Source organism: Squalius cephalus, assembly GCF_949319135.1.
Source record: "Squalius cephalus genome assembly, chromosome: 16".
NCBI lineage: Eukaryota > Metazoa > Chordata > Actinopteri > Cypriniformes > Leuciscidae > Squalius > Squalius cephalus.
The window spans coordinates 21,102,080-21,117,114 of NC_137137.1; the positions used below are offsets into that span (position 1 = coordinate 21,102,080).

General features: G+C 39.0%; 1 protein-coding gene across 3 annotated transcripts; it reads right to left on the reverse strand.

Annotated features, from left to right (window-relative positions):
- Positions 1-1,722: 1,722 nt before the first annotated feature.
- Positions 1,723-14,999, reverse strand: asphd2 (aspartate beta-hydroxylase domain containing 2). 3 transcript variants are annotated; one of them, XM_079896962.1, is made up of 4 exons: positions 14,747-14,999; positions 7,764-8,964; positions 6,729-6,842; positions 1,723-2,959 (listed from the first exon to the last, which is right to left on the reverse strand). In XM_079896962.1, the coding sequence occupies exons 2-4, from the start codon at positions 8,647-8,649 to the stop codon at positions 2,850-2,852; spliced, it is 1,110 nt and encodes a 369-aa protein (XP_079753088.1). In that variant the 5' UTR covers positions 8,650-8,964; positions 14,747-14,999; the 3' UTR covers positions 1,723-2,849. The 3 variants fall into 3 exon arrangements, with proteins under 3 accessions (XP_079753088.1, XP_079753087.1, XP_079753086.1); XM_079896961.1 differs by lacking the exon at positions 14,747-14,999 and adding an exon at positions 11,202-11,266; XM_079896960.1 differs by lacking the exon at positions 14,747-14,999 and adding an exon at positions 9,649-9,884.
- Between the last annotated feature and the right edge of the window lie 36 nt (positions 15,000-15,035).

Consider the following 15,035-nt stretch of genomic DNA (forward strand, 5'->3'; position numbering starts at 1 on the left):
AAGTAGCCTATTGTAAGCACTAAGAGAAAATCTGACATTCTGATTATCCTTCAGAGAAAATCAACCTATTTCTCAACAAGCACAATTCTCCTCAATTCCTCAATAACCTGAATTCTCAAAAAGCTTAAATTCTGAAAATACTTCAATTTTCTTCTGTTTATATATGTGTCTGATGGACGATGTATTTCAGGTTCTTTCAGCAAAGGTTCTTTACCTTTTGTTCTTTACAGGGTTTGATTCAAATTACAGACGATGTGGTATCTGCACTTTGACTTTGTAAATAGGCTGTATAATCAGATGTTAATTTTCTTCTAACTATTCAAGAATGATGAGTGTTGCCAAAATAAATGTTTTCTAATGCAAATTTTAATTTGACATTTTTTAGCGTTTCCTGTCTTGCTCACTTTTGTTATTGTTGTTGCATTCACCCATGTTATAGGTTACAAAAGGTTCTATGGTACGTGTGTGTGCGTGCGTGCGTGCGTGCGTGTATGTGTGTGTCTTGTCTGCTGTTGCTCAGGGAATGTGCCCTGCAGTGTCCCTGTCTGCTTCATAATGTCGCTCCACTATGTTGCCAACCTCCAACAGCTGTCACGGTTTTCTCTCTCACACACTGCTATTGGTAAAAGGTGCCCTTTTGTGCTGATGTAGGCCTTGCTCATCCAATTAAAAATCCTAACCTTGACCTTCAAAAGATGAGTGGAAACATTCATCCAGACTCGTTATTAGCTGCTCGTTCAGACGCCCTGTCACTTCCATCGAGAAATGACTGTCTAGCTCCCCCTTGCGGCAATTATACTACATCGCAATAGACTGAGGGTCAAACGCTTAGAGAGCATGTTTACATAGAAAATGAGTGGAAAAGCAGCTCAGTGGAATAAAAAAAAAAAAGACAAGACCCAAATACTGTTTTTAGAAAAGTCTTTCATTAAACTATTCATCTGAAAGATGTGACAACCCAGCTACTGAGGAACGTTCTCAGAATTTTGGCTAAGCTTCTCTCAAAGTTATGAACAAACAACCTTCCACTAACGTTAATAGAATGATTGTTCAAAGTTATCTTTCTTTAATAATATTAACGTTCCCATAACCAAGAAAAAACGTTTTTTAAACATTCAAAACCCAGACATTTTGAACGTGCAGAGAACACGAACAATATGAACATTAGCATATTTTGTTAGCAGGGAAGTGTGTCTGCTGCTGGGAATTGGATTCGACAATTTATATGTTGGTTCAAAGGGCATTAATATTTATATTGGAAAATGTAGTTTGGAATGCCATTCTAATGATTTTCTGCAGTATTAAGAACTTGACTGAATATTAGATCTGCAAAATGCAATCTGGAGAACAGAAATGGACTGTAGGTGGATTGCATCTGCCTTTTATCTGCCGTTTCATTCATCTACTATTTGTCTCTCCCTTCTGTGTTAGCAAAAGAGTTATATGTATTATGTAAATCTCCAGAGCTGCAGTCTGATAATGGCTGCGGTTTGCAGCACTACTCTTCTATTTGCCACCCCCATATACAAAATCCTCCAAACATCCAGCGTGTTGCTTTAATGCTTGTCCAAATGGCAGGTGTTCCTGAGAAGAAGCTAATTTTATTGCTAGCAGATCTTTTTCATACCCACCCACAGTTAATTTGCATAAACACAAAAGAACATGTCATGATATATTTTCAAACATATTTAAATACAAGCATTGCCACAAAGTACACAAATCCAAATATTGAATTAGTTCTTTATTAAATCAACAGAATTACTCAATCCATTGCAAAGTGAGTCCATGGCACACAATTTGGAAACATGGAAGTAGGAACATTGTCATAAAATTGATCTGCAACTCCAAAAGTCTCACAATGATATAAAATGTCACTTCTCACGAAACGGTCTCAAAACGGTCTGTCTTACAAAAGGAATGTACCAATATCGATGCGACAACCACGAAAGCTCTGCTTACAAGCAGTACGACAAAGCACAATAAGGTTGAACCTAGCACATATTAACAGCCATAACGTTGCGTTTTCCGGAAAATATGAAGCGCCCTGTCCCTCTTTAGTTTCACAGAGATACAAAGTGATTGATAAGTTTTGAATCGTTTCGAAAATTCAAGGTAGGAAAGAGTAAAGTGGAAAGCAGGCTGATTTGATGTGCTCGTATTCATCCCCATCGCAACGATCCGACCCTGACTTAGACGTGGCGGAAAAATAACTTGCCACTAGTGCGTTTAATGGAGGAGGTCATTTTACACAATAGCTGGTAGTGCTTCGGTTCACTTCGCATACCATCTCTGCCATATATCCACATACCTTTGCTGTAAATGTCAAATCCACTGTCGTTGCAGCATATGTCGTTTTACGACTGTTTAGCTTAGCTTCTGTAAGCCTAACTTCAGTAAAAATGTACAGACCAAACATTGTACTGTGCTTCCTATACAATCCTACCTAGCTGTGGCAACCAGGCTTAGCAAAAAGTGCAATTCCATGTGCGATTGACTGTCAATGCTTTAGGTGAAATGATACTATGACACTCACTGGGTATAAAGTGACCCTGCAGCTAAATTGTTAGAACAACATGAACATTGCGAGGGCTTTGTCTCAAGCACAGTTCACCAGCAGGTTTTGGCTATGGTTAAACTTGAAGAGGTCTGTAAACATTGATAAATGTACAATAGTGACGGTACATCGGAGTCTCTACTGAAGCAGTGCCAAGAAGGAAAGTGAGAGTAAAGGTACGTATACTAGAGGAAGAGACTGACGCTCTCCACACTCTGTCTTTCCCTTTGCACCCATCTCATACTGTTGATACAATGGAAATTGTTAACCCTTTTTTTCTTCTCCCAGCTCTCTTTCAGCGTCCAGGGGTGAAGATGTAGTCCAGTGCCTGTCTCTCGGCTGCTGCCACGTTTGGATGCCACAGGTCCACCATGAACACGACTCTCGGGCCATCTTCTGCAGAACCTGAGCACACATACAGTATATGGAATTCATGATGTAAATGGTAAATACTATCATTTTCTTGCCCTGGCAAAACTTTTCAGCATGTTGCGAGTGGTTGCCAGGGTGTTGCTAATGTGTTCGGAGTGGTTTCCTGTAGGCCATTTTATAATCCATCTATCAAAAATACTTAAAAAGTCTGCATAAAACAAGTTGCGATAGTCTTTTCTTTTTCTATTGTGACATATCCAAGTGAAACGGCTTCTTGAAGAAGAAAACATTTTGGGCGGGACTTGATTTTGTTCATCGGAAATTGATTGGATGGTTTTGGCTTGCTAATGTTGTGATGTCATGTGAGTGACAGGTTGTCCCGCCCTCACGATAAACATGTCATTAGAGAAAAGATGACGCTGCAATGTTAAGGGGAAATTATTTTGATTAAAGAATTTGAGGGCACATTAATAACAGGTATTTGGTGTGAATAAAGAGTTATTAACGGGTATTGTTAGGGGTAGGTGTAGGGGAGTGCTTTAGGGACAGGGACAACGTCCCAATAAGGTGCCATCCATTCATGATTTTAATAAATATAATCATATATACTGAATTTATTGTTATTTTTCGCACTGTTTTATAATATAACTTATACACTGAGGTGCAAATAGTATTTGCCACTATTTGCACTGTAATTACGGTAAATAGCCGCTCCCCAATAAATAAAAAAACAATAATAATGTGCACAGATAAATCATTTATAGTAAACATTGTAGTCTAGCAGGAGAAATAGGTTCCCATGTACCCGTTTGGCATTTTTTTGTAACCTGTTTTTTTGGGACCCTAATGGTGTGTAGTTAAGAATTTTTGATGTTGCCGAGGTCAACTAATTTCCCATGGGGTTCGTTTGGCGGCCATCTTGAAGTCATGCAGATTTTCATATCTCCTGAACCACACAACATACAAAGACAAATTAACCCACTTTTTCATATTATTCTGACACCAGGAATCAAATGGAAAGGTCATTGACATGGTACAACAACTCTTTACTGGTGAAAAATAGGCAAATAACACATTTTAGGCTCAAAACTTTTGCCATTTTGTTTTTGCAATAGTTTTCTGCATTAGTCCTGTTTGTCATCTACCCATGAATGAGGCATCAAATCGTGCAGATTATTGAGGAGATGTGTGCTATATCTTTTATAAGTGATCGGGCGTACGATGTTTGCCCAGCGAGCGAAAAATTGGGCAAAAAATCCTATAGACTTAACATTGCAACGGATTTTGGCGAGTCATAGCTCTAAGCGATGATTTCATAGAAACATATGGGTTTCCACATTTGAAGAGGCTGGCAGGCTCTGCAAGAACATACCTTACAATGAGGTGTAAGTTGTTCCCCTGGGGGGCAAGAGCTGCCTGAATTTGCCCCATAAGGCCGGAACACACCAAACCGACGCCACAGAACTAGCGCTGATGAAAGCTGACTTTGTTGTCGCCTCATGACGCCTGCGTCGGGGGAAAAAGCTGCACTTGAACACACCGAGAGAACTACAGCCGACTGTCATCTAGAATGCGCGTTCTGCGCCTGCGTGTAAATGAGACAACTGTCTATGTCTGCAGATATATTCATCTATATTGTTCATTCAAAAAGAGACCATTAATATTGAAATATCCGCCAAGGAACACTCAGGTAAGATGACGTAACATTAGAACAGCCTTCTATCTGCACTGTTTTGACTTCTTTGCTCGCTGTTTTGCTATTATTCTCATGCACTAAGCTGAACAGCCAATCAGAGTTCTCTCTCTCACAGACGGCCTGGCGCCGATTCAACATGTCGAATCGGATGAAAAAAAGCCAACGAGGACCAACTTCAGCCGACGGTTCGGAACCGTGCGGAACACACTGAGCAAACTTGTACCTTGTACCAAAATGTACCATGTCAATGACCTTTCCATTTGATTCCTGGTGTCAGAATTATGTGAAAAAGTGGGTTAATTTGTCTTTGTATGTTGTGTGGTTCAGGAGATATGAAAATCGGCATTTTTTGCCCCTAGCGCTGACATGAATTCAAGATGGCCGCCAAACGAACACCATAGGACATAAGTTGACGAGACATATCGAACAGCTCCTCCCCTTTTTTTAAAATAGCCAATATCGTTTTGTTTATATCAGCTAGCCAGAGCCATTGAGCTCAGTAAAGCTGCAGTTTCCTTCTAATCTAACCGTTTCTCCTCCTAATCTCCTCCATATCTCTTTAAAATATAGCATTCTGTGCAGAATTTAAATGGGTCCAATACGTTTTGTGGTCTGCGCCGACTGCAGACTTTTGTGGTCTGCATATGATCCGCTCGGTGCTATCGTGTCTCTAAACCAGAGCAGACTTGTGTGCGCGCTGTGGTTGTTAATATTAATTGTGTGAACAAGTGACCGATTTTAGCCGCAGTATATTTATAATGTACGGGGCGGGACGCTTCAGATTCTAGAGAGCATTTGATTGGACAGAAAATCAGATGAGAAGCTGAAGCGCAGAATGATGTCAGCAAAATCATTGATCCATATTGTCGGAAGATAGAGACTGTAACTTTTGAATGCTTATATCTTCTAAATATGTGTTTTGGAGCACACTAGCTTATAGATAACAGTAATTATAACACATACTAAAAACTTCCATTTTGATTTCATGTGGACTTTTAGTCTGATCTCGTACAAAATGACCTGCACAGTGCACACCTGTCCTCAAAAAACCTGCATGTTTTAGAGAATCATTCATAATTTAGTTATAATATATAATTCATTATATATGGTAAATAAAATATTATTAACAGAAATAGTGACGCTTGTCTTAGTGCAACTAACGGCATACTAGATATATTGGCCGATATTTGGCATTTTGTAATTATTTGCATCGATACGTTTTTCTGTTGGGCCAAAAAGTGTCATAAGCAGGACTTGTATTTTGACAGAGCTGAGAAACGCAGTGCTTGAATACAGATGCATGGAGCTCCTATTCTCAGCCTTCATTAGTTTACTCTCTGAAAATAAAGCTCTCAGATTTCATCAGAAAGTTTTGTGTTCTGAAGATGAACGAAAGTCTTACAGGTTTGGAACGACATGAGGGTGAGTAATTACGGAAGTAATGACATGAGGGTGAGTAATTAATGATGGAATTTTCATTTTTGGGTGAACTAACCCTTTAACAGTTCCGTCTAATAATTGAAAAGCAAATACTATAATACTTTTTCATATACTGTCAGCATTCAGCAAATACGCATTTTAAACAAGTCTTTGAGTATCTAATAAACATTTAATGCCCAGAACCTGGCAAACTGCGACATATCCAGATCTAGTGTGCATAGCCTGTATAAAAAACGTGTATTTGAATTTGGATGCAGACAGGAGAGTTCAGCTATCACTGGACACGAAAGAGCAAGTATAAAAAATGATTTCAGATTATGCTGTGCTATATCCAGTTTTTCATTGTCATATTCATGAATCATGACATATTCACTGTGTACTGTAAAAATATGATTCTTAGTGTGCAAAAACTAGATTACTAAGTGCACTGTTGGTTACAGTATTTACTTGATTTTTGCCTTTTTTATTCATGAAAAATACTATAATAGGATTATTATATTATTATTTATTGTAGATTATTAGAGACTACTTTATAATTAAATTCCTCTTTAAAGTATAAATCTGTTACATCAGGTTCCATTTAGTTTTTCGTATAACGTATTCATTTTCTTTCTATGTGCACCACAATCTATTATACTTATTCCGCACACTGTTTCTGTTTCTCACCATCATGAAATGCAGTGTGAAGAAAAGAGTCATCGAACAGCAGGCAGCTTCCCTCAGACCAGCACTGCGGCTCTCCACCAACTACCAACTCACAACCAGAGGGCACCTTCAGTCCTGCACACACACACAGAGGGAAAATGGCTATACCTTAAACAGGCACAGACCGCTGCTGTCACATATAATGCATACATTGCCAGTCAGATGTTTGGAAACATTTGACTAAAGTTTATTTTTCTCGTGATCTTAAAAATGCTTGAAATCAGTTCTGTAGAGAAATATAAACTTATATATTAATTTCTTTACATAACTAAAAGTTTTTTTTAGTAAAAGTAAAGCACCCAACAAGTGTCCAGCATTCATGCAAACTCCTTTAATACTGATGAAGTTGGGTTGTGAATCTGAAGAAGATCAAATATGATTTGTTTAAATTTACAACAGAACACTACCATAAAAAAAAAAGTTTTGGAAATATTAAGATCTTCTGCTCACCGAGGCTGCATTTATTTGATTACAATACAGTAAAAAACATAATATTGTGAAGTTTTACAATTTTAAGTTGATAAAATTTAATTTATTCCTGTGATGGCATCATATTTGTATTATTATCAATATTTCAAACAGCTGTGCGGCTTAATATTTTGTGGAAACCGTGATGCATTTCTGTTCTAGATTCTTTGATGAATAGAAAGTTTAAAAGAACATCCTTTATTTGAGATATAAATAGGGGGGAACTCAGGATGATTGGGACAATTTTTGTCATTGAGATGATTGGAAAAAGTGTCCCAATCAACCTGAATTCACCCTACATTATAAATGTCTTTACTGTCATTTTTGTGCCATTCAATGCATCCTTGCTGAATAATTGAACGTTTGAATGGTATAAAAATTTCCATACATCCATCTGTGATACAGTATGTCACAGTATAGATGACTTGACTTTTATTCTAAAATGTCAAAAATAGTTGTAAATAATAAACAACAAGTAGCTGTGCCCAAACTTTCAACAGGTAGTGTACATAGATTACCATCTCTTACCAAGATGGCAGCGCAGGCGTACGTTGGTTGGGCCGTAGTGTTCAGTGATGGTTGTTCCAGGACTGAGCACTGAGAAGCAGGCGTTTCCAAACACATTATTCGCAATAAAGGTGCGGAGCTGGCCGAGCACCCTCCACGTACGCGGACACCGCCTGGCGTTCAGCACCATCGGAGTTCCCTGGTTCACCAGATAGAAGGTCCACCACTGGCCACGGGGTGTGCCGTTGGCCTTCCAGCCCAGTGGAAGCGAGGAGCCGGTCCGACTGGACGGCAGCCGGTACACGCTCTCGAATTCGGCCAGAAGTGCAGGGAAACTTCTCTCCAGAAGCTCCACGTCATGCTTCTGCGCCTCCCGTGAGAAGAAAGGAGCCGAGGTAAGGTCCGGCAGGAAGAAGACCTCAGGTTTCTGGATGGAGGGCCGGCTGCAGAGCAGATAGCGGCCCTGCTCGCGTACGCCCTTGTGGACGCGGCCCATGCCGGCCCAGGTGTAGCGCTTGGCGTACTCCTGCAGGCTGTGGTAGAGCCGCTGGTTCAGGCCCTCGCCGGGCTTGGAGCAACGGAAACATTCGGTTGACTGGCAGTAGGCGAAGCCGTTGAGTTCTTCCTCGCTGACACCGCTTCCTCCTACCTGACGGAGTTTCAACGAGCCTCCACGGGCCGAGAGATCCGAGGCGAGAACTCCACCAGGCAGGGCTCCGCCACGTCGCTCTGGGCTGAAACCGCCACGGAGCGAAGGGACGGCGTGCTCGCATCCCACGCGGTAGCAGTACCAGATAAAAAGAAAGGCAAGACAAAGAGCAGTGCCTAGAGCACTGGTCTCACACTCTCGCACAGACTGCATGCCACCTGCCACCCATTCCCTCATCCGCTCTAAAGACCACTCCATCCCTGCATACGAACATAGATTCACACTCCAACTCAAACACACACTCTTAGACGTACATAGATATGATTTCGAGTATTCGTATCTGTTGGGTTCGGTTTGATTTGGTGTTTTAGTAAAGTGACGCTGCCTCGTGTTTTTGCTTCATTTTCGAGGAGCTTTTTGTCTAATTGGATCACGTTCCAATCGCTTTGGTTAACTCAAGCGAGCTTTTCTCATCCGTTTCAATGCATTCGGAAATGTTGATAGTGTGAGGTATTTCAGCTGCTCCTCGCCTCCTGATCCCAGCCAACAGAGACACAGTGCACCGGAGGGCACCTGGAAAAGAGAGGAAAAAAAAGGAGATATAAGGACATTTTGTGATAAAGTGCAGCAGAATATCACTATGCAGACATTGCCGATGAGGCAAACTGCATCACACCTGCCTTGACAGCCCGGTTTGACCACATGATCATTTTTATATACCCACCCACACACCCACACACACATCCCCCCCCCACCCACACACCCACACACACACTCACTCACTCACGCACAGACCGACGAGCAGCTTGATAGAGACCGCAGCACACACAGACGGGCATGACATTTCAAATTCAGTCTTTGCGCTACCTCCGCACTGCACTTTTTAAAATCATGAGTCATGAGAGAATTCCAAGGTATACTGCAATACAGTCAACACAAACCTGAAGGAACAAAATTTGACCATAAAGCCTAATTGGCTGACACGGAGAACAGGGAATTGTTGCATTAGGACCCTTCAGATAGAATGCAATGCATCCTGACAGGCTAGCAGAGATGAAAGACAAAAACAAACCCGGCGTCTGTCAACACAGACAGATTGAGAGAGAGTAACAGCAGGGGAATGCGTACAATAAAACAGCACAAAGAAAAAGAAACCCCAGCTACCTAATGAAACATTTAAATCAAGAGATTCAGCATGCAATAATACGATCATAACGAGTCAATGCGCAAATGACGCCCATTCAAATGGATATTTACCGAGAACTGCGCGGCACTTCTTCTTGTCTGTCAGATTTTCAGCGACTGTTCCGCCCGGCAATGCCAGTTATCCTGCCTCTACACTTCCCTCTCAGACACCCCCCTGTCGCTGTTTCATTGCAGTCTCTGGTCCTGCCCTTATGTCCGTAAAGCGCTGTCAGACGACGTTCATAACGCCAGAGACAACCGGGCAGAAAACAACATGACAGACGCCCGACGTCTCATCATTGAAATCTGGGCGTTTAGAAGACGCATACTGACTGACTAGGCTACTGAAACCATAACAAATGCTTCATTATAATATTAATATCGATACTGCCTATAATAGCACCATTAACATGGATAATATATAATTTTATTGTAGGCCAAATAATAATTTTAAATTAGCTATTAAAATCAAGCTTTCCCTTACTATGCATGCAGGTTGTAAACCGCATAAAGAGGGGTGTGTAACTGTCAGTAGTGGTGAGAATTTTGAATCATCCCAGTAACTCGATTTTTTCTATCCGTTCACCAAAATAAATTTTATTACACAAAATATAAAAATGAATTTATTGTTATGTTCAGTGAGCCTCTCTGCGGGTTATATCGTTAACCGGTAGGTGGCGACAAGCCAGTGGTTTTGTGCTCGAGCAAGTCATGAATCTTTCACACAAATGACTCGTTTAAAACAATGACTCCATGGTAGAAACAATTTGTATTATCCTTCATTAAAATGTGCGTCCACAAATACCAATAAGAGAAAGAGTGTTTAAGCATTTAAAACGGTTTCCCTATAAATTACAAAAACAATATCGATTTCTCTTTCATTTCAACAGTAGCCTAATCAAGACAATTAGGCGAAATAAATTATGAATTAAAATAATCAGTCATTCACACAATCAGAATTCTTCAGTCTCCCTTCTCTCCTTGTCAATAGGCTACACAAAGGTGTCAAGGTGAAAATGTTTTTAATATGAATGAATATATTTGAAAAAGATTCAGAAGATTTCAACGATTTAGTTCATTTAAAATATTAATTCTTTTTTTAATTATTCATGGATATAAAGTGCAACAACAACTAATCACGGATAATTATGATAAAGTGAACAGTAAATCCCGTTCTGCCACGTGGTTCTTATATGTGACATTTTTATTCGCACAGTGCGTGTTATAATAAAAGCATTAGTAGGCTAGCTGTTACAAGTGACACAACAGCCTACAATTCCCATGGTGCATTGTATGCCAAGCCGACAACTTCCTATGACGTCATGCTCGTGAGACCAGTTTCCCCATGGAATCAACAAATGTAACGCTTTGTGGTTTGTTTATAAATATCTTGATAGTATGTTGCAAATGGTCTTCGTCGATTAGTTTTTTTGTTGTTGTTGCTCTTAATCTTATTGGTTTCAATGTCATCTCAGTATGCTAGTACAGTTTTTCGGAAGTCTGCTTTATATTGTTTGAGTCTGTAAGTAGCCTATAGGAATATCCTGTTCAAAATGGTTTGCAGTCGCATAAATTAAACCTGTCATTTTTCAGAATACACAGCCTGTGACAAATTTGAAACTTGCCTTGAGGTGACACACGAGATGAACCGTTTCCTTATGTGCCGTGGGTTTGCGTCAGTGGGTGGGCGAATCTTCACAGATAGATTTCATTAAGGACCTCCCCTTTCCCCCAGCCCTCATATGAGATATACCGCACAAAAATACTACAAAGCCTATGCTACTTAAAAAAGTTTACAAGTCATATGCAGGTTTAGTTGAAGTTACACTTATCTATAAATACAAATTTGCTTTCTAACAGCTGTCACCATGAAATCACAATGGACAGAGAAGTTTACTGGCGCGAGGGCGGGACAACCTGTCACTCACACGAGATGGCAATAACAAACCACAACGATACAGTCAATTCCCTACATTTTGTTTTGTTCGAGAAACCATTTCAATCGGATAGCCTAGCTAGCCTATGTCACAATAATGAAGAAAGAGACTATCTCAACATCATAATTTAGCCTCTTGATGAAATACCAAACATTTTGAGAGCCTTAGTTAAATTTATTAATTAAATATATAGGCCTACTTTAATCAATTTTTCTAATTATCTTAAGACTATTTTATGCAATAATAGATTGTCAACATGATAATATGTAGCCTAACAAATTCAAACTCTGATTTATGCCAGCGATTCTTTTTAATTCAAATTTCATTTCACAATAGAATTTTAGTGGAACTTTGAGGCTATGAATTGGCCAATACAATGTTCCAGTCCTGTTATAATCAATGACATTAAATATATTTTCAATATGTCACTATCCAACACCCATAGTGGATTTAAAAAAAAAAAAATGTATTGTCAGCTAAATGTAATGTCAGAGCTTTTCCCTTGTCCGAATAGCCTATATGCATACTCCCAAAATTCTGTATAGTATACGAAATATCTATGTGCAGGCTATGCGTATCCAGTGGGCACTTCAAGCCCAAAGTATACTTCAGTTTTGATGCAAACACTTATCATGTGTAGAGTTGAATGCAGCCTTTCAAAATACGTTGATAGTACGCTCAACATATGTGCACTAGAAAGTTTCATCCTTGTCCAGTGTGTGTGCTATTTCTTTCCAGAAGTTATGACCAATAAAGATGACTCTTAACTGCCCTCACACCAAGGTTATTTTCGTAAACGAAAACTGAAACTAAGACTAAAACTAGTGGTCAAAAAACATTTTCGTACACTGAAATAAAATATAAATTTCTACATTAATGAAAACTAAACGAAACTAACAACAGTTACTGAAAAACTAACTGAAACAAAATAATAATTAGCAGAAATAAATAATCGTTTTTGGAATTAATGAGCTCTCATCCTGTGCTACTTTATTTTTCAATGTATGACCATTGCGCTAGAGTCTCGCGTCTTCTGCAGCATCACGTGCATGACACGACGCTCTAAAAACCCAGATAGCACACGAACGTCTGCAAGATGTCTGTTAAAGATCACTTAATCTGGAAAGCATCTGCTGTTTACTAACATCTGATAGACATCTTTAAGATGTCAGTTTAACATACATTTTAAATCATTACATCTTAAAGACATTTTCTAAACGTCTATTTGACATCTGACAGGAAACGTCCTATAGACGTATTGCAGATGAGCAGACACTCTAAAAATACATCTTCCAGATGTAAACACGCACATCAAATAGACGTCTCGGTGATGTACATGTGCTATCTGGGAACGCGGCACTCAAGTTAAAATAAGTTCAACTTTTAAAAGACGCGTATCGAGACCTTGCACTTTTTCCCCACTGTGCCCGCGTCTTTTTTCCGTTTTTCAAAGCAAAACCGCTCTCTGTGTGAACCAGCCCTAAGAAGCAGAAAGGCCCAAATAAGTATTTCCACCTCATGCACATACATCTGTACCTTATGCTGCGTTCCAGGCAGGTTTTTGAGCACGTAAATCACGACTTCAAACCACGACTCACGACTTTGTAGCGTTCCAGGCGACCTGTAACCCATGTTTTTCCAACCTTATACCCGTGAAAGTGCACTAGAACGGCAGTCAAACCCATGACTTCCCACCCGTGAACTCGTACTAGATCGATGTACTCCCAGTTACGAGTTGGAAAAACACGGGTTACAGGTTGCCTGGAACGCGGCATTAATTCCAGGTATAAGATAACCATCTCATGTGAAACTAGCCTAAACAAGATAGGCCTATACCACACATATTAACACCATTTGAGTTACCACACTGAGCAGAAAACGGAAAAAACAAATAACCCTGAATGTCTATGTCTATAGACCAGTAGAAGTATACCTACTAAATGTCTGGTCTGAAGAGAACATTTGAATATGTGTATAACTATGAGTATATGATTTTAAACGATGCAATAGACAAAAAGCATAAATGGATCAATATAAGAATAATGTTTGAAAGGATTAATCATAGAAATAACCTTAATGTCAGAAGTTTTGTTTTCACAAGAGTTAAATGTAAACTGCAAACATTAAACTGTGCTGAAATTCAATGTCTTTAACTAGAAGTGTTCTGTTAACTCTGCTAAACTAATTACTATAACTTAAACTGAAACTAAATATATAAAACCTAAATAGAAATGTGTTCACAAAATAAAAAACTAAACTAAAACTAACAAAACCATTAATGAAACTAACTAAACTGAAATTTATAGGAAATTTGAAAATGATATTAAAATAAAAACTAATTTAAAAATGCAAAACTATAATAACCTTGCCTCACACAAGTGCTTGTCTGTGAGAAAGTTACATGAAGTATAGTTTGGGCTTAACTGTCCGATGAAGCCACATAAAAGAGTCGTCATATTCATGAATGGAGGCGGGGAACACTGAATAACTTCATATGTCACATGACATGGCCTACATGGAGAAAGTAGTTCCAAACCAGTTCTGCGGAAATGCAGGCTCTTTAACTGTTGAAATGTTTTTCGTTGAGCCGTGACTACATTCACAATAGCATGGTCTCTTGTATCACTGGAAAAAATATTGTTGGTTAAAGTAAGTAACTTAAAAAAATGAAGTTACCTGGTTGCCTTAATTTTGAGTTCATTGAAATTAAAACTTAATCGTTAATACAATGAAGACTGGTTTAATCAACAGAAACTCAAAATATTATGTTATCTGAACCACATTAATGGTTGATTTGACAAAAGAAAAAAAGTTGTGATAAGTCATGAAAATATATTTTTTTCAGTGATTGAAAGACATTTTACAATATGAATGATTTCTGATTAAATAATTTGTTTGTTGACATATGTTTGATAGCACATGAGATGTTTGCCTTACACTGTAAAAAAAAAAAAGTAGCCTATGTATACAGAAATGTGCACCATGTAACATCTGATTTGAAGGATACATTAAAGTTAAACATGTTTTACCACAAAATTACTAAATCAAGCTGACTTCATAAGATTACACCAACAAAACTAACAAAAAATCTTAAAGCAGAGTTTAGTTGGTGTAGGCTAATAATGTAATCAGGATGGCATTTTTTAGTTAAATATTTTTAACAGAATCAAACTAAACAACAAAACTGTTAATGTTAAGAGTAATGTTAGGAAGAAATGGCTGAAGTAACTCACTTTTCACGTGGCAGGAATATGATATCATCCCTCTGAGACCCAACATGTGTGGTGGTGAGATAAACAAAAAAAAAACAAAAAAAGGTTGTAGCCTAAATGTAAACTCAAACCCCAGGTGGTCGTCGTCCAGCAGTGACGTCCAGCCCTTTGTTCCAGTGGGAATGTCTCTGTATGAGTAAAGTCTGCCAAATAGCATTTGGAGAGTGCGAAAACGCTTCTTACAGCAACACTTTCCGCAATCCGCTTTAGACTCGACCTCTACACCTTGACAATGCGCTTAATTAGGCGT